Genomic DNA, 26,831 nt, shown 5'->3' with positions numbered 1-26,831 from the left:
AAAACAAGTTGATACAATTGAGTGGGCCTCCTGAGTCCTGGTCGATGAGATGGGTAGTGATAGGCACTGATAGCATAGCCCTTTCCCCTAGACTTCCTTGAACTAAGCTGAAAGCTCGATGCAAAGAGTTTATAGGTCAAAGATATAGAACTTTCGGCCTCGTTTATCCCGTAGCCTTTCCTGGCTTGATCAACTTTGACAGACTTCGAAGGACTGAAACTTGATGACATCATACAGGTTCAACGTAACCAACATGGCATATGGTCACGTGGCAGCGCAAACATCCATGGATGCGATTACTTCATGCACCTCCGGATGCGGAAGATCTTGTCAAATGTTCCTAGCTCGCTCTTCAACAAGCAATACTAGACCTCGGAGGAAACCATTCTGTCGGATTTAAGGGAGGACATATACTATTCGAAAAGCTCTTGAAATCCATAGATTCGAGACCTTTGATATCCATACGAGTGATCTCGCCGGCCTACAGATAGTCGTTGCAGAGCAAAGCGACTGATTCTGACTTCTAATGCTGCGCAAAGCCCCCCCTCTTACTGGCTTACTGGCTTCACAGCGACCACCCGGCTAGATCAACTCCCTGCTTTTGTCATAATTCAGCCTTCGGAGAAACTTTGCCACGTGACCTTACCTGGTCACATGATGGAACATTAGAACGCTATTATTTCAGCCCCCCGAGAGAAAACTTGGCCACGTGACACGTACGTAAGACCTGATTTATTTGCTATGCTACGCTTCGCTCCGCAATCATGGAATATCCTCATTAAGATCCCATTTTGAAGGCATCGGCATCTTCAACTCAGTTATCGATGATGGTGCTCCGTGCTACCGTCTGGGTAAGTGATTGACGCTTTTCTCCGATCGTCGCTAATTCTGCCATAATGCAAAGGCGGTAATGTAAGGCCACACGCGATATCGGGCATCCCGATTTGGAAGGTACGAAGTCTAAATAACAAATTTTCGCTCGTCTCCCACTTTAATTGTTGCATATAGTCATATTCAAAAGACATATAGATTCTTCCATCTGCAACGTTCAGGGAAGGCATCTTGGTGGGACAACATGATTCAGGTCCATGGCATAACTAGCGCCGGTGAATCACCCCACGTCTCGTCCGAAAAAGATGCAGCTTTGGCGGTAGTGAGCGAGTTCGCCCAAGAAATTGATCCGGTCGTGGAAAAAAGGGTTCTTCGAAAGATTGATTTGTATTTGATGCCTGCCATGCTTATAGGTTAGTTATACGCTTCATATCCGTGACATGGGAATTGTTGACTAACTCGAACACAGGCTACGGCATGGTGTACTATGACAAGGTGCGATGACTGCGCCGATGGCTTTGTTAGCCAATATATACTTATTTCTCATAGGCTATCTTAGGTAGTGCCACGCTCTTTGGCATGACGACCGACTTGGGATTGCTAGTGAAAGACTATTCCACTTCTCCTCCCTCTGCTGATACTTCACGGCTCAGCTGGGCAACGTCGATCTTTTATTTTGGAATGCTTGCTGGCCTCTACCCGATGACATTTATCTTGCAAAGATTTAATACTCGAATTGTCCTTGGTCCAGTTGTCCTGACATGGGCCATTGTCTGTGCCGCCACCGCCGGTGTGACAACCTGGCAAGGGCTTTTTGTCCAACGATTCTTCCTCGGTATGTGACCTTCAATGTCTTTTACTAATCTCTTATCTAATAAAAGATAGGCTTTATCGAAAGTGTTATTCCCACGGGCTTCATGACCATAGTCAGCGGGTGGTACACCCAAGAGGAGCAGGCTCTTCGACAGGCATGGTGGTTCTCTGGCACCGGTTGGTTCACTATCATCGGTGGCGCCATGAACTATGGGTTTGGCCAAATCACGGCTGGATCATTGAAAAGATGGCAGTACATCTATATTCTGGCTGGTGCCTTGACCTTTTTGTTTGGCCTCTGGTGTTGCACCATGCCTAATTCTCCGGTTTCTGCCTGGTTCTTAACCCTAGAAGAACGAAGGGTTGCTGTTGAGAGACTACGCAAAGGGCAAACTGGTGTTCGGTGCCAGAAGATCAAATTCGATCAGATCAAAGAGTCTATGATGGACATTAAGATCTATCTAGTGGCTATCATGATGGCAGCAGCGTGAGTTTCGTCTCTCGTTATACCACCCTAATAACAATTAGGCAGCATACATTCCTTGATGTTAACCTCTCTAAATATAGGTACACTATCAATGGCGCTATCTCGGGCTTTGGGCCGTTGATTGTATCCACCTTCGGCTATGATACGCTTCATTCGATTTTATTCCAGTTTCCCGTCGGCGGCATTTGTGTCATTTTCATTCCTCTTTGTGGTTATATCCCTACTGTTGTCCCTAATACCCGCATACCCTTGCTCATTGTGTGCTGCCTGCCTGTTATTGCTGGCTGTGTGATGATTTGGAAATCCCAATGGGGATATCATCCAGTTACTCCAGTTGTTGGTTATGCGCTAACTGGCTTCTTTGGGCCAGTGGTAAGCCTGGTCATCACAATTGGAGCTAGCAACGTCGCCGGAGCCACGAAGAAGACCGTCATGGCAGCAACCGTGTTTGTGGCTTACACTGTCGGCAACATCATCGGGCCGCAGCTTGTGAAAAGCAAGACTAAGTCACAGCATTATCCAGAACTCTGGACTGGGATGATCATCTGGTAAGTCCGTAGCTGATTTTTCTTGTTGGACTACTCTAACGAAGTATAGCTACTGTATCACAATTGCTGCCGCAGTCGTGTTGTACTTTGTCCTTCGGCGGGAAAACCGAATTCGGGAATCATTGGAATTGGATGAGGTGCAGCGAGACAAGATTGCATTTGACGATCTCACCGACAAGCAGAATCCCTTTTTCCGATATGCGTTATAATGACCCTTCCATCTACGAGATGGAGACTCATCGAAATCGAAGCTAGAATTTCTGGCTGCTCTCTAACACTACATATCTGACACTCATATCACGTGCACATGTCCTGTGGAAGATACCAAAAAAGTCCAAATAACATATTCAAATATACTCAAATACCTTCAGTTGAATTGGAGACTGTCCTGAACGTACATAGTTCATCAAGGGTCCCTGGCTTGCTCCATATCCTTTATATTCTACAACAAACGTACGATGTGCCGATATGCGACTCCTTGCGAAAGCAGATAGTAACATAACAACCTACAAACTGGAGGATTAGAGAAGGATTCAATATTATGCCACATGTTTTCGATCATCATAGGGCTCGATTTTACTACTATAGAATTACAGGAATGTTGCAATATTCTAACGCAGGTTCGGTCCAACACTCATTTTTCCAGCATATTTAATCCAACTCGGGCTGTTTCATGATCATACGTGATACCAAATTCAGATAGGCTAGGTGTATTCGGGAATCAAAGAGAAAAAGAAAGCACAAGTACCCTTGAAGCACTTTATGACTTGCAGAAAGTGGTAGCCATCGCGTCACTTGCACCACTACCTGGCTCCCAAGGCCTCCTATTCGTTCGCTATAGTTAGTTGGTTAGTTAGTTTCCTTCATTTTAACTAGTCAACTTCCATGATTATTTCTTCCTTTCACTTCGCCCTGAGCACATATCCTCCTTGCATAGTTCGATCGGAATCAAATCCCCACCCTTGATGCAAGACTTGACAAGGAGCTTTGCATCTCCTCAGCTGAGATAAAATTGTGTGTGTGTAACAAGGTTCACGGATTCGAATCTGTTCAAATTACAGTCCCTCTTACAATTTGATCTAGAAACAGGTTCCGTATTAGTCTGTCGGATTGCGAATTCCTCTGGTGGAACTGAATGTAGTTTGGATACATAAGAAAAGCAAAAAAGAACAGAAAGCCCAGCCGATATTGGGTATAAAAATATGTACAACGGAAAATAAAATAAATGATATAAGACATCCCAACGCTCAAATACTCATCTTCATGCTATAGCTGGGACTTCTCACTCCTATGAACAATTGTTTCATGAACAACCTTTATTCCACCCTGGCTACTCTGGCTCTGTGACTCCCAGTCGCCGTCGCCTGCGGTGCATGTAGGCGGTTGCTGTCGCGAGGTAGGCAAGATCATTTGCTCGTCGCTGATTGTATTCCATTGAGTGTCTCCGGGAATCGATAGTGGATGGCGGAACTTCTTGCGTTTGGAATACCCGCCGCCAGTATCGGCATCTGATAGATGGTAGCCAGGGTAACTCTCTGACTCATTCCTTGATGTGATGTACAGACCAGCACGTTTTGTGAATCGTCTTATCAATGGGTATATCATGGGAATATTGCCGATGATGACGGCGACGAAAGTCTCGCGGCAGGCCCAGCTGCCAGCTTGTTGAGCCCCATTTGCGCCAGCCTGGTGAACTGTTAGATTTTGTTATTCCAGCAAGTAACTCTCAATACAACTTACTGTTAAGATGAGAACACAACGCAGAATACCAGCCATCATGACAAAGAGGCCACCGCTAAAAAGAACCAAGAGCTCGAGCTTTTCCCGCCATTTTAGTCGGGCTTTAACAAGCATCTTTATGCATGTGTCGTTAGCAACATTAGACACAGATGTTTAGAGCGAGGCTTACCGGTGCTGGAATACTAATCAAATAGAGGTCGGTCGCGACATTGAGTACCACGGTCACATAGATGTCAATCTTGGACACGGCGGGCTGGCAGTAATCTAAGAATAGTCAGAGACACAGTCTCTCAGGATGAGAAGATATGACGCACTTCCAGGGTTTGGATATATTTGCCAATTTTTGTCCATTGGATGACATCCGAAGAGAATTGAACAAACCGTTGCAATATAAGTTATGGCAATGAGAACGTAGGCGATATGGATTCGGATTCGCATATTCACTAATCCTGCGCTAAAGAGTAGGATATACGTCAGTGACAAAGGACCGAATAGATGCAATCGAATCAAAACCCACGTCAATCGAGAGTAGAAAATGGCCATGCATGTTTTCAGCAACCATAATAACAGAGTGTATAGTGACCAGCCGGCCACCTGGACCTTAGAGCCGCCCACACGCAGGCGATATTCTTCCGAATCATGCGACAACTCTCTTCGCTCTTCGTCTGTCATCGCATTATTGGCAAGGCCCATGAACCACGCGCCGACCATGTACGCAGCGCCGGTTTCTAGCCCATACACCACCTATACCCCATATTGATTAGCAAGCTGAAAGCAAAGGGAACCCAGGTTCCAATTCAACTCACACATGCCACCAGCATTAGATAATCATCAGCTTGGAACCCTTTTAGGCCAACCATAATCCATCTTGCAGTTGTTCGTAGGCCAATTACGGTAATGGCTACCCCCAACAAGGTGAACGCTTCGGTATTGAACCCATCCATAGTTGACGACTTGCGGTGATTCCTTCGGGCGATATGCCATCAAATTTAAAGAAAAGGACCATTCAACCCAGGGTGTACATTCAGATAAAGGGAGAGAAAGTCAATTGTACCGAGGGGAAACGAGCGGCAGAAGAAAGTATCCCAATGATCTCCTCTGACCTCGCTCGTTGTTATTGGAACCAGACCGGATAAAGAAGCAAGCCCGCTCGTTAGTCCACTTATCAACACCAACGAATAGAAGAAAAAGCAACGACAGTATCGATCTCAAATATCCGTTGGCCTGCTTACTTATTGTGGCGCCCATTAAACTGAACTGCAAACGCAGTCTAATATGGGAATACTCTCACATGTGAACGGAATTTATGATAGGTCCAGTCTTCTCATGCAAGAGTGGCAGCATGCACAAGTCTCATTGGACAGCGATGGAATATCATTTGGTGCTGGGCCCGGGCTATGGGTCCTAACTGCCGGGGAAAAGTTTTAAGGTTGAAAGCACCGTTTGTTCCACTTCTAGATGACTGGTTTTTGGAAATGTAGATCGGCAGTCAAAAGGTCCACACATCCCCTGAGTCGATATAACATTCCCAAGTGGGAATGATCGTAGCAAAGGGCGATTTTTCGATCCAATATGGAGTACCCTGATAGACTTCCTTTGTCTGACCTGAGATTTTTTTTTTTTTTCGGTTACACACGAATACTACTCCGTACGGTCCGGCATAATATCAACCGGGCCAATTTTGAGAAGCAGCAATAAACCGCAATGCGAACGGGGCTTTGTTTGGGTTTCCCTGCGATCTATGACATGCAAACAGACCAGCTCAGAGACATACGGAGTAGCGCAGCATAAAGCTTGCGCGTTTTAGCCAATCATATGTATGCCATTAGGGGAAGATGCCATACAATCTTATAGCCAGGCCAAATACGGAGTATATATGTATTGATTTCTCTGATCCACATTCTCTTTTGAGTTGGTTTGATTGCTGATCGAGCCGGAGATTGCTCCGAGGATATGTAGGTAACAGGAGATGTAGGACTAGCGGGCTCTCAGACCAGTCATATATATCCGATCGGTGCCGTTTTTTCTACACCGCGTCAAATGAGTCCAGGAGATATCATAAGTACTGAATCAGGCCACGGTTTCCGGCACGGATTATGGCTTGACAGCTTCCATTTATCTACGAAGTAATAACCTTAACCTTGTGCATAATCTCAAACGACATGCTATGTTTCAAATTGAAATGTATGACATGTTGACGATAGCGGTATATTCCGACTTCCAGCGACTTGGTGGATCCCAAAACGGGTCATTTTCCGAGAAACGGGCCGTTCGATGTTCATCCGATTCTCAAGCGACAACTATGAGCCTTGTACTCTGTACACCGTGCTCCGTACACTGTTGTATTGTTGTCAAATAATTTGCATGAGATCAATCAATTGAATTGGACTACGGCCAATAGTCGAATTGAGATACCAACCGAAAACGGCAACCCGCATATTGTTGATCCTGGCTTCCACAAAATTGGTAATCCAAACGCCAGCCACGGGGTTTCCACCGTCGAAACTATTTAAAATCACAGTGGAGTATGGCTTCACACCTCGCTACGCACGGAGTACGGAGTACTCCGTAGTACCCTTATGAACGCTGAGATACTACCTAAGATTAGAAGAACTGACGATCCCCGTGGGCCTGGCCACGCTTTGACAGCAGGGCTAAAATAGTCAAACGACGGAGAATCTAAAAGATTCAGTGCTGATTCGAATTCTCCCGAAGAGCCCCTGGTGACACTGAAGGGGTATCGGTACCTCTCGGTACGGAGTACAAAGTAGTCAAGTGCATGCCAAGTACTCCGTAGTAGGTAGTCTGTTACCCAGATGGGGCAAGGGGTCTGGGACTAGGTTCACGGGTAGCCATTATAGAATCATCAGCTCAAAACCTCTGGTCCTTTAAATGTCTCAGGCCCTTTTGAACCACGAGCTCTGTCTCAGGAGGTACAAGCCATGCTGAAGTTGGCGGGAACTGACAACGTCGTGGGGTTTTTTAGGTGAGTTAATTTAATAGTCCCACCATTCCATCCTCCCGGGTGTCCTGAACAGCAAGGGCTAAAAATTCAAAACCCAAAAAAAGTACTACTCGACGCTAATACTTTTAGTTATCGCTCATTCCTTCGTTTCCAGTAATTTGGCCGCTCGCCTTGTTTGCTTGTACATAAAGCATCAATCCTGGTCGCGCAATCGGTTTATTTTCTGCCTCTAAAGACGAAAACAAGGGAGTCTTCAACAATGGAGACCGTGGATCTTGTTGTGGTAGGCGCAGGTAAGTTGAATCTTCACTGTCGCAAACTATTTTGCTGACAAGCATTGGCCAATAGGTTGGAGTGGGCTCTCCGCCGTCAAGACCTACCGCGAGGTCAATCCCGGCCACAATGTGCTATTGTTGGAAACTGCCAGCTCTATTGGCGGGGTATGGGCCAAACACCGTTTGTACAAAGGCCTCAAGTCGAACAATATGCTTGGCACGTATGAGTATAGCGACTTCCCAATGGACGAAGCGACTTTTGGTATCAAGCCTGGACAGCATATTCCGGGCCATGTAATTCAAAAATACATGGAGGCATATGTACAACATTTTAACTTTGCCGATTGTATTCGACTGGAACACCACGTGGAAAGCGCGCGACACAATTTGGACGGAACGTGGCAGTTAAGCGTGTCGCACGGAGCAGATACAACAATAATCGATACCAAGAAGATGATCGTGGCCACCGGCATCACGTCACAGGCATACCTGCCTACGTTCGAAGGCCAGGAGTCTTTCGGTGCGCCGCTTTTCCATTGTCGCGATCTGCTGCAGTATCAAGATGCAGTACTGAAATCTGGAGAGCGCGTAACCGTTTTTGGCGGAACCAAGTCGGCCTGGGATGCGGCCTATGCTTGCGCAACGGCAGGTATGAAAGTAGACTGGATCATTCGCGAATCCGGTCATGGACCTATCTGGATGGCGCCTCCCTACGTGACGCCCCTGAAAAAATGGCTGGAAAAGCTTGTCACAACACGCCTGCTGACCTGGTTCAGTCCCTGTATTTGGGGAGAGGCTGACGGGTATGATGGGATTCGCAGCTTTTTGCATGGTACCTGGCTGGGTCGTAAGATTGTGGACGCGTTCTGGGCTATTCTGGCCGATGATGTCGTGCAGTTGAACGGGTACGACAAGCACCCGGAGACGAAGAAGCTGAAGCCTTGGGTGAGCCCATTCTGGATTGCTTCCTCGCTCAGTATTCTGAACTACCCAACCAATTTCTTTGATTTGGTCAAGGATGGCACTATCAAGGTGCACATCGCTGATCTAGAGCGTCTCTCGGATCACACTGTTCACCTGTCATCGGGTGATGCGCTGTCGTCTTCAGCGCTGATATGCTCGACAGGCTGGCGTTGTACTCCAAACCTCAAGTTTCTACCGGAAGGCATTGACCGCGAGCTGGGATTCCCTTGGAGTGTGGATCCGCTGAACGAAAAGCTGTTGAAAGCGGCGGATGAAGAGATTTTGCGCCGGTTCCCCCGACTGCGCGATCAACCAAAGCCGAACCCGAACTACACGCCGTTAGACGCGCAGTCCGAAGCGGCTGTGCCGCACCCCTTCCGGATGGCGAAGTTTATGGTCCCACTTTCGCTGGTAAAGGAACGCTCTCTGGCGTTCATGGGTATCACCATGACTATCAACACAACTCTGATTGCTCAGACTCAGGCACTGTGGATCTCAGCCTATTTCAAAGGCGATCTGACCCCAGCTACACACGAACGCTGCCCACTCGCTGTGCGTGCTACGTCTGACCTCAAGACGGAAGACACTTCAGAAATCGACCTTGCCTGGGAGACAGCTCTGTTTACTGAATTTGGCAAATATCGCTACCCGGGAGGATTCGGGCGACGGAACCCCGACTTCGTGTTTGACGCGATCCCATATATCGATCTGATGCTGGGAGAACTGGGTCTGTCAGCACAACGCAAGCACGGCTTCTTTGCCCGGTGCCTCCAGCCATATGGTCCTGAAGATTACCGGGGTCTGGTCGAAGAGTGGAAAGCTAAGCAAAGAATCCAGTAATGTTGCGGGTGTCGTCATTCATTCATTTTCATTCATTTCATGTTGTCTGATGTGTATTAGTTTGTTCCCCTTTTTCCCCTTCGCGTGTCGCAAGTGTCTCCAAGATACTCTCGGTTCTTTCTTTTACATAAGATTCAAGACAATAGAATGATGTTTTCTATACTATGTGTGAGTATGTTATATGAACATGTTATAATATTCTTTGATAATGCTCATTTTCGGCATCATCCACCATAACAAATTGCTCCAAAACCGCAACACCAACGAGAGATGAAGATGAAGATGATCGTACATCACGTTCCTTCGGGTCACCACCTCCGGCCCCCTTTGGACGCTGGCTTTCAGACTCAATTACCTCCCCAACCATGTCTCCCGTCCATCTCATATAATCTTTCCCATTCCCCGCGACCACCATTCTTACAGAGACATTAATTTTCAACTGACCATTTCCCTCTCCCAGATCATATTTCAGTCGGAATATTTCCGGTATATCACCTATCCGAGGCGGATATCGCCCACCAGTAGTCTCCGGACTACCCATCGGTCTCACGGTGAGAATAGCGGGGTCACAGGCGGATATAAGCAGCTCCCCATCTTTGGCAATGTAGCTGCTCACATAAGTGGCGTTGCTTGGGTCATTAATGGCGAGATAACTGAACCATACGATCGAATATGGACCTAGACGGCCGTGACCCCAGTACCAGCTCTGGACAGAGTCTGTAAAAGGTTGATCAGACCAATTCTATAACTTGATCAGCCGAAGTTTCACAATGTTTCCACCAGGCGGCGAAATCACTTACTTTGTCATGGTACCCAGGCCCTCGGAACTTCAGCGTCGACCCATGGATCCTCATGTCGACCTCACCCATGGCGTCGGGTATGAGATTGATCCATCCGATATGAGGTGCAATCTCAAGAACAGTCCGGCCCGCTTGAATTCCACAGGGCAGATTATACGGTGCTCGCTGTTTGGCAAATTTAGCAAGCTGTCTGTCCCTGCGATTCGAATCACTACATACCGAAGTCAAGGTAAACCGCCCTTCGACCTGAAGCTTCTCCGACGCGACAATAATCTCATACTGCGATAGATTCTCCGTGAGAGCAGCCCAGCTAAATCCCGTCGAGGCCCACTCGCCAGAGCTATTGGTGCCCGCGCCGTCGACGCCAGTCACGGTCGCCACGGTCGCCGGGACAGAATCGGCAAAGACGGTGCCGTTGGCGAACGAAGCCCATAACCAAACATTGAGCACGGAGGTCTCATTTGCATCGAGGAATGGAAACCCTTCCGCGGATGAGGAGAAGAATGTGACGACTAGGGACTCATCGGGGTTGGTCTCCGAGACGGCATCGAAATACCACCATTCGAACACGGTGCCATTGATTGAATCTATCTGGGGTGCATCTAACCTGAAAATTGATTCTTTATCAAGAGTGGTTTCTGGCGTAGGAATGTCAAACCGAGCCTTGCTAGTTCCATTTTGTACAGTGCTGGGGATATGGTAGGTCCCGCTGCGAGAGTCCCTGCCAGCACGGAGGAGATATGGCAAAGGTCTCTCGTTGACCCTATGCTGACTAGGGAATGCTGGTGTCTGATGTGCTAGAAGAGCACATATCAAGAGCAGTGGAAGCATGATGGAATACATCTAGGAAATAATGCTTGATGAAGGATCTCAGCTGAGAAAGAATGTGGTCTATCCACTATCAATTGGAGTGGGCGGAGGGGAAAAGAGAGAAACTAGGTGAAATATCTCACTTGCATAAGGTGCCAGGATGCAGCAGAGCTGATCCCCATGTGGGCTTCGCCATATATAGCAAAAAGGGGAACGCAGCGGGATCCTGGGGGAATCGATTCAAAAAGCGTAATTTCAATTTACATCTAAGGTCAAAGAGAGATGGCGATCCTTTACTGGTACGGAGAATCCTTCTATCGTTCCTTGGTTTCGTGATGGCCCAACACAATGATGCCTATCTTAGTTTACAATGGGGATCTATACCTTTTTCCCCGAAGACACAAAAATAGGAGGTCAGAAGTTCCATTCAGTAGATGCAAATCCATCTTAGGCAGATTCACTCATACGCGTTGTCTAATTAGAATGAGACAGCCACGTAGCTACCTAGTGAGTGGCTGAGAGAAATCAGCATAGGTCTAACGAACTTCCTTATTTCAAGGATCAATAGGAAATAGATAGCCAATAATGATTGCCAAAACCAGGGTTTGAAAGCTGTTTTATTAAATAAATTAAGACGATTAATATACTTCGATTGGAATTCCTCGGGATATCTTCCATCTCATAATTGACGCAGGGGTGTTTATATACCGACATTGCCCATCCCATTAACATTTCGCTTAATCGCTTTAAATCACAGAGAAGCAGGATAGATACACACGTCACACATGAGTCTGATAAGCACATATAGTAAACATAAATCCGGATAGGGGGAAAAAAAGGGAAAAAAAAAAGTTCAGACCTTCCCATGATGCCCAAATCACAAACCCTTCGCCGAAGCTCGAAAAAAAAAAAAGCCACAAATCAAAGTCAAATCCGGTAAGAACCCCGACTCCCAATGCCTTGGTAGATACATACATGTCTTCAAACATCACCCCCATAAAATATGCATATAGGGAGAGTTCACAGCGAGGACGAAAGTGTCACAGGCGGGAAGACCGGAACACGTTCAACCTCGTCCATTAAGGAGGGGACTGCCGTCTTCACTCCGCCCTTCACCCTTTATATCGGCCCCAGTTTGGTTGCTATTCGCATCCGAGTCGCCGTCCTTTCCGCAGCCTTTCACAAGAATATGTCGCTGTCGGCAAAAGTCAGTATGTGGGAATTGTCATATGAGACTGCAAATGACATACCTTAAGAGCATCCTTGCGCGAGAAGCTCTTGTCACAATGCGAGCAAGGGAAAGGCTTCACGGCCAAATGAATACGTTTATGGCGCTTGAGATCGTGATTGCGGTTGAAACTCTGGGGACACTGGTCGCATTTGAACGGTCGATCTGCCGCGGGGGCTGCCATGCCGTGCGGTGGTGGATGGCCCCCATATAGATGTTGAGAGCTGGCGACATGGCCACTGTTGAATCCTGGTAGAAGCCCGGTTTGCATTCCGCCCATCATCGACATGGGCCCACCGGGGCTGTGCACGTTGGTCATGACGGGACCGTTCATCGCCGGGAGAGAATAGGAGGGCCATGGCTGGCGGGGATATCCTAAGGGCGGTTGCCCGGCTGATGGACTGTGAACAGGCATTCGTCCTGGAGGGTGGATGCCAAGCCCGGTGGGGCCATACATGGGAGAGAAGCCGGCCTGGTGAGGACTGTGCATAGGAGGAGAAACGGCATACATATGCTGGTGTTTGGGGGCATATGGATCGTTGGATTGCAGTGGGGCGGGGGATGTAGCGGGTCCCGCATGGTACATGGTCATGGCAGGTTGTGACACGGAGGGAGGCATGGTTGACGGGGCGGGTAAAGCTTGGTAAGATAATGTCGGCCCTTCATATGGGTGCGGCAACCCATCCGTCGTCGGCGGCGATATTACCGATGAGCGCTGCATACCGGACGACGGTGAGAAGGAACTTCGAGCTGAGTATGGATTTACCCCGGATCCCCAGGACTGTCCGTACGGATTGGCGGCTGACCAATATGCCGGCGGCAGCTCGGAGGACGCGCCTGTGGAAGGAGCCAATGGCTGGGGTGTGGCGTGTTCCCCTGCTTGAATTGTGGCGGGTGGCGTTAGCAAGTTCCCCACGCTCACATTCACTGGCGCGTGGGAGACTGGGGGATGGGTAGGATGTCCGTACTTGGGTGCTGGCGCGGCAGCACCCAACGTGAACGGGGGAGGTGGGAGCTCAAAGCTGGGTAATGTTGGGGCTGCAGGACGACGAATGTTCAACGGCGGGGCTGACAGCGCGTCTAACGCTGGCCCCATTCCCGCCGGCGCTGCTAGAGTCGCCAGATTGGCGGATGGGTCCCTCACTGGTACGTAGAATTCGGGGTCGTTGATATTGGAGAGCTGGCCGAAAGAAGATCCGTTCAACGCCCAATCTCGATCGCCAGGTACGGCCCCAGAAGGGCTGGTAGAATCCAGGAGGGGCGATCGTCGATCGCTGGGGCTCGCGATCGGTATATGGAAGAGAGTCGAGGGACTCCGGTTCTCCAAGAAATAGGGGAATTTCCGGAGGGACTAGAGAACTCTCGAAATAAAGTGACAATGGTAATAAAGAAATCCGAAAAAAAGACACGGGAGGTGAGATTGTCACGGTCGACGAAAGCGCGTGTAGTACATGGTCTCGGGGGGGAGAAATGAGTGAAAGTCGAAACACTAAGAAAGTGAAGCTGAGAGGAAGAGAGATGTGGGGGGGGGGTGGGCAAAGGACCGTGGCGTTGGAGGCGATAGCAAGCGCGGGGGAAGTGTTATACTAATAAGAGATGTCAGAAGTTGCCTAGGTATAATTAACAGAAGAAGCACAAAAGTAAATAAGATGGATTTTTTTCTCTCTTTGGGGAATGGAGTCGACGCGGGTCTAGCCAGGTGGCCACCGTGGGGAAAGGAATGGGATAATGAAAACAGTCGTATATATTGTATATTAAATAGAAAAGAACGGGAAAAAAAAAGGCGAAAAAGGCGAGCAGAGGGGTGTCAGCAGAACGTGGTTGACAGCTAACTAACTACCGGTTGGCTCCAGGGCTATTCCGGATTGTCGACTGGAATTTATATTATTTGTCTTGATATATACAATCCAGGGATTTGGTTTCTTCGTGCCTACTTTCTGTTATCAACTTCAGAACAAGATAGGCCACAATATATGTATACTACCTATTTGATAGCTGAAAACCCAAAAAGACCCTTCCTCGAGGGAAATCCCTTGCGTCCGACTGATCGCGTGAAAATAAATGGCGCTAGCGTAGGGACTCCGGAGAGAATCTGTGCTAGCAAAAGAGTGGATCCGGCTGAGAGAAAGAAATTTATTTCGTTTGGGAAAAGAAAAAGGGAAAAAGGGAAAAAGAAATGGGATCCATACTTTTCTACTATCACGGTAAGATTCCTATCCAATAAGGAGACCAACATGTCAACGCACGGACAAGACCGGAATGGCCAGAATACGAGAAGCCCATAGAGAAGGCAGAGGCAAGCGAGCTTGTCTTGCCGGTCATTCGTTGAAAAAAAAAAACACATGATCGCGCAATTTAGTTAAGCTACTTTTTAATATTTGTCTTTTTGTTTGAGCATCCCTTTTATAATATACAACCTACTCGGACCATAGGTATATTGAAGACCAAACTCCGCCGTACCTAGGTATGGTCTATGTTGTCTATCTCTGGTCTGCGGATTATGGTCAGCTGCACTTCTTTTTTTGCCCTTTTAGCCCCCAATAGCCAAACTAAAAGGTCAATTTGATTGGTCCCCGGAGTTCACCGGCCGTGGTAGCTTCTTTCGTTTCCCTCGTTTGGCTTTTTCGCTCTTTTTACTCTGGTTCGGGCCTTAAAGGTCACCTCAACTTCTCCCGACCTCTTTCCGAAAGCCAATCGCCTCCAGCATCCACTCCCTCGGGTTTCCCTCGCCCATAGATCTATATAGATACTAGTGCTTGGGTGGCGGAACGCCAAATGAAACGGATCTCGGCTCCACGCGAGAACCTCGCTTCAATCCCGACAGAACATGTCTTATCCTCCAATCAACCGACAGAGTCATCTCTTTCGCTTGCCTTCTGCACGGACGTGGCAGATGCTTATGTAGGGGGAAAAGGGGGGACATGCCCTGTCGATCGATATCCTATCACCGTAGTAGACATACGTACTCTGAATCTACATAACTAGACAAGACATCAAACTTGAGAGAGCTGATCTGCCGTAAACAAATCATAACGTCGTCAAATTCCGAAGACGTTGTAGATATGTCCCGAATACTCCGCAGGGGCCGGTGGTTCCATCTATGCATAGCTGGCTCCTTGGCACAGCTTAGACATGTCCATCGGCACATGGAATTTAATATTGCGATCCGGTCCGCATTTCCCCCGTATTCGGTAGCGAGGTCGTCGGTGCTCTCAAAAGGAAAAGAAAAAAAGAAAAGAAAAGGGGGGCAAGTCTTAGACACGCGGCGGAGTCACATTCTTGGGAACTGCATACCTCTGCCTAGGTATGTCTAGCCAACGACAGACACAGCATTTCTCCATTATTGTACATTCTACACAATCCATGCAATATACTGACGTTTGTTAGACAATCCCGATTTATCTTCGATTCAAAAATAAAGTCCACTGCGTCTGTAGCCGCACGTCGCCTGCCCGAAAAGGTTGATATCAGCGACGATCAGTTGATCATCAACAACCTGTGGCCCCATCGTATGCTGGTTCCCGGTTGATCGACCTCGCACTGCCTTTTCTCGGTTTGGAGGTGCAATCCCTGGAGCTATGGTTCGCAGCCGATTAGTCGATCCTCTCATGCAAGGCGGCTCCTACAGTCCAGATGCCTCTCCCGATGTGACAGCACGCAAGGATCCACCTGGCTGGGTTTGAACGCCTTAGTGTCGCCTGCATTCGGCTCTTGCCGGCGTGGCTTCGGAGAGGCTCACGGTTGGCGTTCACGATCGTCCCCGGGAATGGCGTTTCGTGGAAGGTTGACTATTCTTCTCGCCCGGGAGATCTGCGACCATGAGTTTTCCTGCAGGGCTGATGGGTACAATATGTCCCGGCCTCGGTGGATTTGAGGGCTCACATTTTGCGGTGTTTCCAAATATATCGACTATACGGAGTAATGTGCTGATATATGTAGGTCTCAACCTCAACAACCTCAACAAAGGTAATAGAGCACTGATCTCTCCTTCTGTTTCAGGGTCTAGGATCACTGCTTCCCAATCAGAGGCTAAGCTAGAGCCTCCCTGTCTCGGCCAAAAAAAAATTCATGTTTTTTTTTTTTTGCTTTTTATCTCTCCGTGGGAACAGCCTCACGAGCATTTTTCGGTCGCTGTAGAATCTTTCCTTGCCGCAGGATTCTGATGGTGGATCTGCTTGCATTGTGTTGTGTTGGGTGTAATAATTAACAAGAGACGTCAATTTTCGCATCGTGTTGCTCTATTGATCATAAACTTGACCGATTCGATTCGCTGTCCTTATATTAGTCTCTCACGGACCTCATAAAGCTAGATTTCCGGTATGACAGTCTCCGCGGTGAAACCCTTAGGCAGTGGTCTCATTAAGACCTGGTGACGTTTGTGATACTTGTAAGTTGTTCCCTTTGGTTGACTGCAAGAAATAAGAGTTTTTCGCTACACAGGCCCACTCAGTACCCCAGCTTTTCGAGCATATTATCTAATTGGAATGTGTAACTCAAATCTCATTGTCAATCATTTGTGCTAGTTGTCTTCGGTGTTGTATGTAAATGACATAGAAGCGTCGGCCATGGTCCCCATATATATTTTCATAGGTCGATTACCCGATCGCATTAGAGACCGACCAAACAGACCAGATGGATCGATCTCGGGAATTAAGCCATCAAGAAATAGAAAACAATATAGAAGACAATATGAATAGCCTTGGGATGTTCTGTTCTAATTGCATCGGGCTTTGAATTGCCGAGTGTTGGTCCGATGACGTCGAGCGGCGGGGTACAATAACCTGGAGTTTCATTCCTACATTCACAGGGTTACTTTCTTCAACTTCGCTTTTAAATCAAAAGCCAATTACTCGTATGTTCGTTTCTCGTCCAAATCACCCCAAATGAAATACAGGCCATTTCTGACCTTCCAAAGACCATTGCTTGCAACTAAACACCGCTTTAACACACCTCCCTTCCATTGCTTCTCTACAAACATGTCTGGAATCAGCAAAGCATGTTGCTCGTTCGTGATCCCCATAACCATTGCACTCTGTGATGCCCCAATTTCGCGCTGACTATCACCGTGCACAGAATCCCTCCTATTGTATCCAAGGGCTACCAGGCCAAAGGAGAATATAAGACCATCAACGGCCTGAAGACCTGTTGGTTTTTGCTTTCGCCGAATTCTTACGACTTGAGCTAATGAGATTACTTTCAGATGTCACCGGCCCAGAATCGGCCACCAAGGCTATCCTGGTCATATATGGTAAGCCACTCCCCACAAGAGTTTCAACCCGGCCATTAACTGACACAATTGTGTGATCTGCAGACATCTTCGGTTTCTTCGACCAGACCATCCAGGGTGCCGACATCCTCGCTAATTCGACCGACCAAAAATATCGCGTTTTCATTCCCGACTTTTTCGAGGGTAGCCCCGCCGACATCTCGTGGTATCCCCCCACCACCCAGGAACACAAGGAGAAGCTTGGACACTTCTTCTCAACCAAGGCTGCCCCACCCCAAACACTCTCCAAGATCCCCAATGTCGTCGCCGAAGGCAACAAGCTAGCGCCTGGCGGCAAATTCAGCTCCTGGTCGATCCTGGGTTTCTGTTGGGGCGGCAAGATCGCCTGTCTGTCCTCCGGCGCTGATAACAAGCTATTCAAGACGGTCGCACAGTGCCACCCGGCCATGGTCGACCCCAACGATGCAAAGGCCGTGAACATCCCCATGGTATTCCTCGCCTCGAAAGACGAGCCCGCCCAAGACGTCAAGGACTTTGAGGCAAACTTGAAGGTCCCCAAGTACGTCGAGACTTTCCCAACTCAGATCCATGGCTGGATGGCTGCCCGATCGGACCTGGAGAATCCCGAGGTGCGCAAGGAATACGAGCGCGGATATAAGACTGTTCTCGAATTCTTCCACCAGCACGCGTAAACAACAGAAAAAAGGGCATAATTGACTCTGGGGAGTTCCTTACCGCGGAGGTTTGATGGTGGTATGCGAACTAGATTTGAATGGAGAATGATGTCTTACGACAAACCAAATTACCTTCCTATGCACAGGTACACATAGCGTCCTTCTAGTGTATGCACAACAAGCATAAGCTGTATAACTTGATAAAATATTATTATTAAGAAGCTAACTTTGGAACAAATCTCGATGACTCATGTTTGATTGAAGATACATAAGGTGTAAATAAATTACTTGGGTATAACTACATGTAGGTAGCCGAGCATATGTAATTTAACTAGTTCGTACATAACTATGTACGTATACATTTGATATAGCATACGGAGTACGTCCGGAGTACCTAAGTAAGATAATGTGCATATGTATAACTAAGTAAAAAGTGTTTTACTTTTTCGAATGACCCACAACATAGTTGCACTTTGTACAATCCGCCAGTCTTCTAATATCGGCCAATCATCTCATTCGCGGATGGCACCTAGACGGGTGCCCAGGTGGATATAAGTTGTATATATATGAGTCCGCAAGACGTCATCACTTTCCGAATCTTACCTTAACCTTCTTAATCTTCTTAACCTTCTTGATCTCCTTGATCCCCTTAATTCCCTTAATCTACCGTTCCTTTATTTTACAATACAATTCTGGGATCTATAAATTCACCGAAGTCGCTTAAGTTGTGCATTCACAAAAAAAAAAAACGGCGCTCTCACCTGTCGCGTTTCAGCTTTCAGCGTCACCCCACCAGCCGCGAGGGGCGGAGATCGGCACTCCGCATATACTTGATTTATTTCCACTTCTTAATCTTTTACTTTTACCAGGGCATTCTATTTAGAAGATGCGATAGTTGCGTCTTCACTTGGTTCTAATGTCTTCCATGTTTGGCCGCCGTCGTTCCTCAGATGCAGCTTCTCCTCCTGCTCACAATGAGTTTGAGTCACTTAAGCGATCATTATCGCATCGCCCTCCCGACTCTCCCCAAGAGGATCATCCCAACAACGGGGGGTTCCGAAACCTATTTCGGAGGCACATTAATAGTCCAGACATAACTTCTCCAACCGCAACACAAGTAAGAATGTCTTAACTATTTTGTCATTAGAACTGTTAGCTCATGCGAAACAGGGAAAAGAAAAATCAAGTCCAATTGAGGCGAGCGCGCCGGCGCCGCCCAAATCCCCAGAAGAGAGTAGTGGCCGGCAAGATGACAGCAAAGATCCCCGTGGCCCCCCTAGGCACGACTCGCCCGTAACAGGGGCCGAGCCAACGCAACCTGGAAATATCCATGATCATCTCGAATCCAGATTGGAGATGGCGGGCAAACCAAAAGAAAACTTGCCTGTTGCCCACCACAACCCAAAAGAGGAGACAAAACTCACAGCGAAAGACATCAAGGCAATTTTTTCTGGAGCACCTCACTTTATGCTGGAGAGAGGCAATTATCATCTGTGGTATCCCCAAGTGATATTCCCGTGGGATGATCATAACCCGGTAATCCAACACATGTGGGATCGCAAGCCATTACCCCATGCATCCTTTACTCTGAGCACACTTCACGCTCATCTGCCGCTCCCAGACGACTGGGCTATCAAGGGTGGCGTTCCGATCAAAGTCCTTGATTGGCGCCAAACAGACGCTACCAACAGGGCAACGTTCGACGTCGGCATCTTCGAAGTACCCAACATGCTGTCTAACAATGGCAAAGAACCTGGGACCGTCGGTTTCCGGCACTTTCTCGAATTACCTGTGGCCGACACGGTCCGATACGTTGGCCCCGAAAAGCCAAAGAAATCTCCACATCTACAGCAAATCTCGACCATGGCGGCAACCGTGGCGTTTGATATAATGGAGGGATATGGCAAACCCTATTCGCAATGCCGAAGCGGTGCCGTCCACGATCGACATAAACTCATCTGCGAAGGCCCCGAGGCCTGGAAGCGCATTGGAGTACGAGATATCAACCTTCGATCTCTGGTGCAACGCCTAGAACATCTGCGCCAGTTTCGACATGAGATGCTCACAGAGGGATCGACAAAGACAATTCTGGATATTGAAAGTCCGCGCGAGTTGTACGACAGCTTACACACACAATTCCTTCACCCCCAACCTGCCGACATCATAGGGGGTCATGCGCAAAGCATCAAATCCCAGATCAAAACTTTGTCAATCGTGCTGGCCACCCCAGGCGCATGGATCAATTTCAGTCTCCCCGAATGGCGCTTTCGCGTAGGGCAGGTCCTATGGGAGGCATCCCTGCATGGCGATGGGGACTGTCTGGGCCCCAGTTCAGGCGATGAGAAAGTACCGTGGGATCTTATGATCAAGTCCGGGATGGAGCGAAAGTGGTTGCTGATCCAGATGCTCCTCTCGGCCGAGTTGCTTCTTCGCTTGGATGCGTTCGTTCGAGCTGGCATGTTGCATGATGCGCACGCTGGCCATATCACAATGCGCGAGCTTGGGGAATTCGAGAACTTGCGAGACGGCAAGCTGAACTGGGATTTGGTTGTTGTGCGCCGGTTCCTCAGCAGCCTCGATATCAGTTGCCCGCCGCCACAATCAGGGCCATCTCCAGATGGCTCACGATTGAAACTCTCAGCCACCAAGTCGCATCGTTTTTCACTTTTCGAAACCATCAGTCGGCATAGTCCGCCCCCTGTTGCGGATTTAAAGTCCGCCTGGGACTGTGAACTGAGCTCTTCGCACATTCGGCAACAACTGGAGGGTCTGTATGTCTTCGCAGAAAATGTTGGATGGCCAAAATTGGCTGCATTGAAAACTGCCATCGAGTTCAAACTTGGAGACCCTCACAATCCGGTTCTGCCAGCCTTAGTCGTTCATGATAGGTGGGGATGGGAGGAGATATCTCAGGAGATGTTACTGGCCAAGGAGGATATGTACACACGAGATCCCTGCCGTCGACGTGTCAAGCTTGGTGGCTCTGGCGATCCACAATCTAAAACTTTAGGCTGGATCTCGCGCTCCTGGCTCTCCGGTTTCGTGATACCTGGAGAGGGGATTAGTCATCTTCTCATGGCGACGCTCCTTGAGAATGACGCGGATGCAATGGATAAACTGGGCTCAATTGCCAACCTCTATGGAGGGTTCGTCTATGACCAACGGAGTTGGTGGAGCAAAGCATGCGTTGTCGGACGTGTCTTGTCTAGTTCAGCGGGAGCTAAGACATGCATGGGGTGGATCAGCAGCGACATGATGCCCCGCGATGCGATTACAGGGGAAATATTCCAGTGTGGATGGCTTGAAGTCCCGGTTGAAGAGGTCTTGCAGATTTCGAGCGTACCTCGAATCGAGCAAGGAACCAAGCTTGCGCTGGAATCGTCGCCGCTAGGCGCGGGAGCTATCTCAGCAAAGGCCTTTACACTTCCAACGGATAATCCTGAGCCAAGTGCAATATCCGTCAACATCGAAGGCTTGAATCTGTCTGTCAAGGATTACAGGCCTGCCGGCGAGTTTGGAATTACATCTGCCGAGGCATCCATGTCGTTCTTGATTGGAGGCGCAGATGGCGCTGGAGTTTCAACTACGGTTTCTTTCCCCCTCAAGTATAATGTTCGCTTTATCTCCGCCCATGAGTGCTGTCCACCGTTGGGGATCGCCTCTCACAAGCCATCCGACCGCGAGAAAATTGGAACCCAACGGCCTACAAAACCCGTGTCCAAGTACTCACGTCTACCGGGTCATCCTCTGCACAGCTCTTATCGGTACAAGTATGTTTCGTTGGACTCTCTTCCCTCTGCCCCGACGCCGCAATTGACATCGCTGGTAAACCCGGAGGCAACTCATGCCCCGGAGATTATTGTCATCGACGCGCGGGGCAACCGAGACAGGGAAACGTTCGCTCGGGCGTGGTGTGCTTCTGTTGGGTGTCATGCAATCATAAGTCGGTCCGGAGGAACTCGTGTGACAAGTTGTGTCGCGTGTTCAATAAGGCAAGCGAGGGCGATGGATGTAATGGTTGTGGTACGTGTGAGCGAATGAGGTGGCATTTTGCAAATGAATCGAGTTGGTCGCGCATGTTGCTACTTCTGGAGGCGCCATTCGGGGACTGTCCGTAATAGAGCCCGAAACACAAAAGGTCATAATCGCGCAAATCGACCTGTTTCCATGATTGAGTACAATATACGAATAATAAGTTCACGGACATTGGCCCCCTTTTGGGACCGGAAAAGCCTTTGGTGGCTTGAACGGGTTTCCTCTCCGGAGAAGCCGTGGGGGTAAGGGGAAAGCCCTCCCATCGGAGAACGCCAGCTAGAGCACGGTAAATACCACCTTCCTTTTCTCCTCCAGCTGAAAACAAATAAAAATAAATAAAAAAATAAAAACGCCGCAAATCGTGATAGGGGGGAAACGGAGAGAGGAATGGGCTTTTTCTTGAGGACGCGTAAGGCAGGTTGCAGGTTAAAAAGGGTGACCCTCCCCCTTGAGGGGGCCGATGACCGAATGGAGTCAAGGGCCCCGAAGATGGTGAAACAGTCGGTCTAAAGCTGGGAGGCCAGTGAGATCTCTGTATTATCGGTCCACAGGGATAGATGTACTCTATAGTTGGACGATGTACGGAGTTCTGTTACTATGTATATATTGTATATGAAGCATCTTGTAGGTAGAGGAAACTGTATCTCATCTGCAGAGTTCTTTCTCCCATACATATTAGATCATATCGTCTTCTCATCTGCATACTTATGCATTCTTATGCAATGCAGTCTCTTGAGCAAATTAAGCCTCTACCGAGGCTTCATGGTTCAGGGATGTAGAGCCTACGGGGTAGATACTCCAAAATGGCACTGACCCCGAAAGTATCCTAGTAGGATTAAACCATCGGCTATTCCGTTTCCTAAAGAACGATCATGGCAGCACGCCTAGTACAGTCAAGCCCGTTACAATCGAAGGATCGTCAGAGCAAATATTTCGAAACTGAAGGTGTTTACGCCCGGCAGAATTCCAACTAAAAAAGGCGGGATATAGCACTAAGCCAATAGAATCAATCCAATCTACTCATCACGTGGGCGTTAAGCCTAAAAAAACACATTGAAAAGAAAGTTTGGGCGGACTAGGCCTAATTGGGAAGCCTCGGCGCATCAACGATGGTATTATCTAAGCGAATCAATTCCGGGCTGGCGCTCAAATTCTTTGGATATCCTCAAGGTTTACAAAAAAGTGGGTCGATTTCAACGGGGTTTTGGCTGTAGCTCATAGGGTAGGAATACATACCTGCACGCCACTGCGGAGCCCGGCAGTTGGGGGTTGGGGCTTTGACTGCTAATCCCAGAAGGGAATAGTTATGGGTATTTCTCGAATTGTACAAAACTACAATATTAATAGTATGTACCTAAGTAGGCTAGTTGGCTAGTAGACGTGATTAAGCGACATCTGAGACTGTAAGAGTCTTCTACATCTATCCACCCACATGAGTGTAACTATTCTTGGCTAAGATTAGCAAGATCTGGCTCAGCCCTGGACTGGACCCTTGTTTCAGTTTCAAACACTTTGGCCGATCGACGACGACGCGACGCCCCGTTGGGCTTTACCTAATTATTCAAGCGAACCGAGTACGAACATTCCTGCTACAATATGTACGGAATATATTGTACCAATATATTCTCGTATGTGTCCTATTTCTGTATGGCTAGTGCTACAATATATGATTGGAGTCGCTTGCCTCACACTAGCGAGATCTATCGCATTTACATTCGCCGCGTCACGATACATGTACCCTACCTGGACAGCTCGGGATCAAATCCCAGCTGCAAAGAGTCTCTGTTGTAAGACCCAATAGTATCGGCTCTTGACCATTCCTCAAGACCCCGTGCTCGTCGATCTTCGACCAGTGTGTGTTAAATTGCGGGGCCAGAGCGTGGGAAGTCCAATGTTGGATGTAGTTTATCTTCGCAAAATGGCGGTGGAAGCATCCCATTAGGCAAAAGCTAGAAGGCACAGCATGTATTGGATAGTATGTATACTTGAGACTCTCCTGGTGAATTATACGTTGTCAAGGGCTTGGAGAGCACGAGAGTACGGTGATCGGTGGCGTTTATTGGCCTTGAGGGGTTTTGTTGACGTGATACGCCATACAACAGTATGAAGATCATCGTCCACTCCAGTCCACTTGCCAGAACGATATTCCTCAAGCCACGCCGGACTTGACACGTTTTCCTCTTCATTTTAACCAGTAGTAGTTGATAATAACCACCCCCTTTTTTTCTTCTGTCATCTGTTCGAACAGGCACATTATCATACGGAGTATAATAAGCACTGATCTTTTCCATTCAATCAGAACCTTCCCTTCTATTGTATGATTTAGCCTTAATGGAAGCTGAGACAGAAGGAAAAAGCCCCGAGATGAGCCCCATACGAATACCAAGACCCAACCTGTAACACGCTACCACATCCAGACGATCCTTAATCAAACCTTGACCTGCCCCACACAGAGTTTGTGAGATCGCTTGCAATTCGCATTTTGTTACCTATGCTGTACTATACTATATTATATTATTATTTGTAGTACTCCGTAGTCTGCTAGGGCTTTCGGACGGTTATCCTACTTGGGTGTAGTTCAGGGCTGTGTAGATGCAGATTTATGTCTACCGATTGGTTTGCAAAATATATGATTTATTGTAGTAGAATCAAATCTTAAAGGGCCACGTACGTGTTTCTAGAAAATGTCGCTCAATACGCCATCATCAACGTTGAAACAGTGAGATTGTCCTATGAGCATTGGATGCACGGGGTACAATTAGGTAGAGACTGCTCATCCGAACATTGTGGTTGGATCCATGAAGAAAGGTCCGTGGTCACTGATTGGTCCACTATTTCCATGGATCTTTTGACAGGTTTCCTCTTTTTTTTGCCTGATAAATGCAACCAAATCGGATTAAAGCTACTGGAAAAGGGGCAAAACCAAAACCACAGAAGATATTTATTATTCTTTTTTAGATAATTCAACGTTATATTAAACAAACTACAAGAAAAAACAAAAGAAAAAGGATCCAAAACACGAACCAATAACCTGATACACATCAACCGTGGACCCTGAATCTGTTTTTAGCACAAAAATAATCGATGGTTCGTTTCAGTTCACATCATGTTACGGAGTAAAATATGGGATAGCGTGATTTCCAGTCTTCTAGAAGGCCATGTGGGCAACACAACTTATGCTTTAGATCGAACCGCACTCCCCTTCGAGAAGCCCCCTAGGTTTCTAAGGATCAGCCTGTGAAATGACCGGAGACAGAAGGTTCTTCTTGATGGACCCTCAAATCAACGAGCCTATTGGTCCTGAGTGCCGACCTAAGCTCGCGTCACGCACTAATCACCTAGTCGGGACTTGAAGGAAGCATTCCCCAGTTCATCAATGATTGACAGGTATCCTTGTTGGCCCTAAGCCTAACTGGTATCGTACACTTTGAGCGGCCACTCCAACATCCACACATCCCCACTGTTGTCAGGGCTCCCAGACCATGGTTCCTTGTCTCTGCTTCATTTCAAGAACCGGGTCTACAGTACGCAATCAGGGGCATTGGAAAGTTACCTAATCAAGGACGGATCTAACGGTGACAGGAGTTTAGAAAAAAAGGAGCTACGTAGGTGAAAAAGAGATTACGAAAAAAGGATCGAAAAGGAAAACCTTGCAGAAAACAAGAAATACCATTCAAACGCCAGTAAATCTAGAGCATTAAGGGAAGTTATCCGCGGACCCCTGAACTGATCATCCATTGACAATGACCTGCAGTTGATTTGGGCTAACTCGATATATCCGTGTTAGTCTTAGTTATGAGAGCCACCTTGTTCCACGTACGGCGTGATATACATGCTTGAAAATTAAATTTAATCAAAAATCTCAGGGAAAAAAAAAAACCTCCCAAAAAAAACCCAAAAGGCCTTTGGGCGTTTCACCCCGCGATTAGCTTCTACCTATTGGACTATACCTACCATCTTCGATCTGCTCTTCTTCTCTTCACACCGTTCGCTTCATATTCGCTCCTTTTGAATACCCTAATTTTGTTTTCTTTTTTTTGTTTTCTCTCTACTAATCTCTTTTTGGTTATCGTTTGACTCGTCCCCCTAGTGTGGTTTCTTCCTCGATCTCAAACTGGGCCACAATAAACTTCTAGGCCCTAACCCCGTCCAAATCCCCTTCCACGAACACTTTACTATAATTATCATTGATTAATTCGCAATTGCTGGACTTGGGAAGTTTGGAACTCCCAACCTGGAATCAATCTATCCTCGACCATTCTACTGCAACATCACCTCTATACTTGGAGACACACGGGCCCTGACATACGCCCGACATCCTCGCTCTGAAACGCGCGCAATATCATACTTGATCCAGTGTGGCGTATGTGGATCAGAACTTGAGAATTGAAGCAGCGTCATCCTCTGGAGGCACTCATCGGTCATACTCTCTGTGCAGTATTTGTATGGCCTTGCGCGGACTCTTGTCGCATACACCTTTGATCACATCTCGAGGTACTCTCGGCCGGCTGCTTCGCAAATCACACCTTTCGCTTTGCCGTGGCTTTTGATGCACCCTCGACCGATACAGCGACAGAACCGTGCTCGTTGGAGCT

The 26,831-nt window shown here is 47.8% G+C and overlaps 7 protein-coding genes across 7 annotated transcripts; 4 read left to right on the top strand and 3 right to left on the bottom strand.

Moving 5' to 3' along the window:
• Positions 1–1,075: 1,075 nt before the first annotated feature.
• On the top strand, positions 1,076–2,888 carry N7518_008105 (putative MFS transporter; the record flags this gene model as incomplete). The annotated part of the gene is made up of 6 exons (XM_057189032.1): positions 1,076–1,244; positions 1,301–1,326; positions 1,381–1,666; positions 1,717–2,131; positions 2,212–2,679; positions 2,729–2,888. 6 exons carry the CDS (start codon positions 1,076–1,078, stop codon positions 2,886–2,888), a joined length of 1,524 nt encoding a protein of 507 aa, XP_057040735.1.
• A 1,057-nt stretch (positions 2,889–3,945) lies between these two features.
• Positions 3,946–5,363, bottom strand: N7518_008104 (uncharacterized protein; the record flags this gene model as incomplete). The annotated part of the gene is made up of 5 exons (XM_057189031.1): positions 3,946–4,365; positions 4,420–4,533; positions 4,589–4,683; positions 4,734–5,163; positions 5,226–5,363. 5 exons carry the CDS (start codon positions 5,361–5,363, stop codon positions 3,946–3,948), a joined length of 1,197 nt encoding a protein of 398 aa, XP_057040734.1.
• Positions 5,364–7,643: 2,280 nt separating this feature from the next.
• On the top strand, positions 7,644–9,462 carry N7518_008103 (uncharacterized protein; the record flags this gene model as incomplete). The annotated part of the gene is made up of 2 exons (XM_057189030.1): positions 7,644–7,677; positions 7,733–9,462. The coding sequence occupies 2 exons, from the start codon at positions 7,644–7,646 to the stop codon at positions 9,460–9,462; spliced, it is 1,764 nt and encodes a 587-aa protein (XP_057040733.1).
• A 190-nt stretch (positions 9,463–9,652) lies between these two features.
• On the bottom strand, positions 9,653–11,093 carry N7518_008102 (uncharacterized protein; the record flags this gene model as incomplete). Its single annotated transcript, XM_057189029.1, has 3 exons — positions 9,653–10,204; positions 10,263–10,427; positions 10,482–11,093. The coding sequence occupies 3 exons, from the start codon at positions 11,091–11,093 to the stop codon at positions 9,653–9,655; spliced, it is 1,329 nt and encodes a 442-aa protein (XP_057040732.1).
• A 1,045-nt stretch (positions 11,094–12,138) lies between these two features.
• N7518_008101 (putative C2H2 finger domain protein) lies at positions 12,139–13,396 on the bottom strand (the record flags this gene model as incomplete). The annotated part of the gene is made up of 2 exons (XM_057189028.1): positions 12,139–12,267; positions 12,323–13,396. 2 exons carry the CDS (start codon positions 13,394–13,396, stop codon positions 12,139–12,141), a joined length of 1,203 nt encoding a protein of 400 aa, XP_057040731.1.
• A 3,880-nt stretch (positions 13,397–17,276) lies between these two features.
• On the top strand, positions 17,277–18,219 carry N7518_008100 (dienelactone hydrolase family protein; the record flags this gene model as incomplete). The annotated part of the gene is made up of 4 exons (XM_057189027.1): positions 17,277–17,305; positions 17,374–17,444; positions 17,501–17,548; positions 17,612–18,219. 4 exons carry the CDS (start codon positions 17,277–17,279, stop codon positions 18,217–18,219), a joined length of 756 nt encoding a protein of 251 aa, XP_057040730.1.
• A 1,338-nt stretch (positions 18,220–19,557) lies between these two features.
• Positions 19,558–22,216, top strand: N7518_008099 (uncharacterized protein; the record flags this gene model as incomplete). The annotated part of the gene is made up of 2 exons (XM_057189026.1): positions 19,558–22,144; positions 22,194–22,216. 2 exons carry the CDS (start codon positions 19,558–19,560, stop codon positions 22,214–22,216), a joined length of 2,610 nt encoding a protein of 869 aa, XP_057040729.1.
• Positions 22,217–26,831: the final 4,615 nt, after the last annotated feature.

The sequence above is a fragment of the Penicillium psychrosexuale genome (genome assembly GCF_028828465.1).
Source record: "Penicillium psychrosexuale strain IBT 29551 chromosome Unknown utg000004l, whole genome shotgun sequence".
NCBI lineage: Eukaryota > Fungi > Ascomycota > Eurotiomycetes > Eurotiales > Aspergillaceae > Penicillium > Penicillium psychrosexuale.
This window is presented reverse-complemented; position numbering and strand designations above follow the sequence as displayed.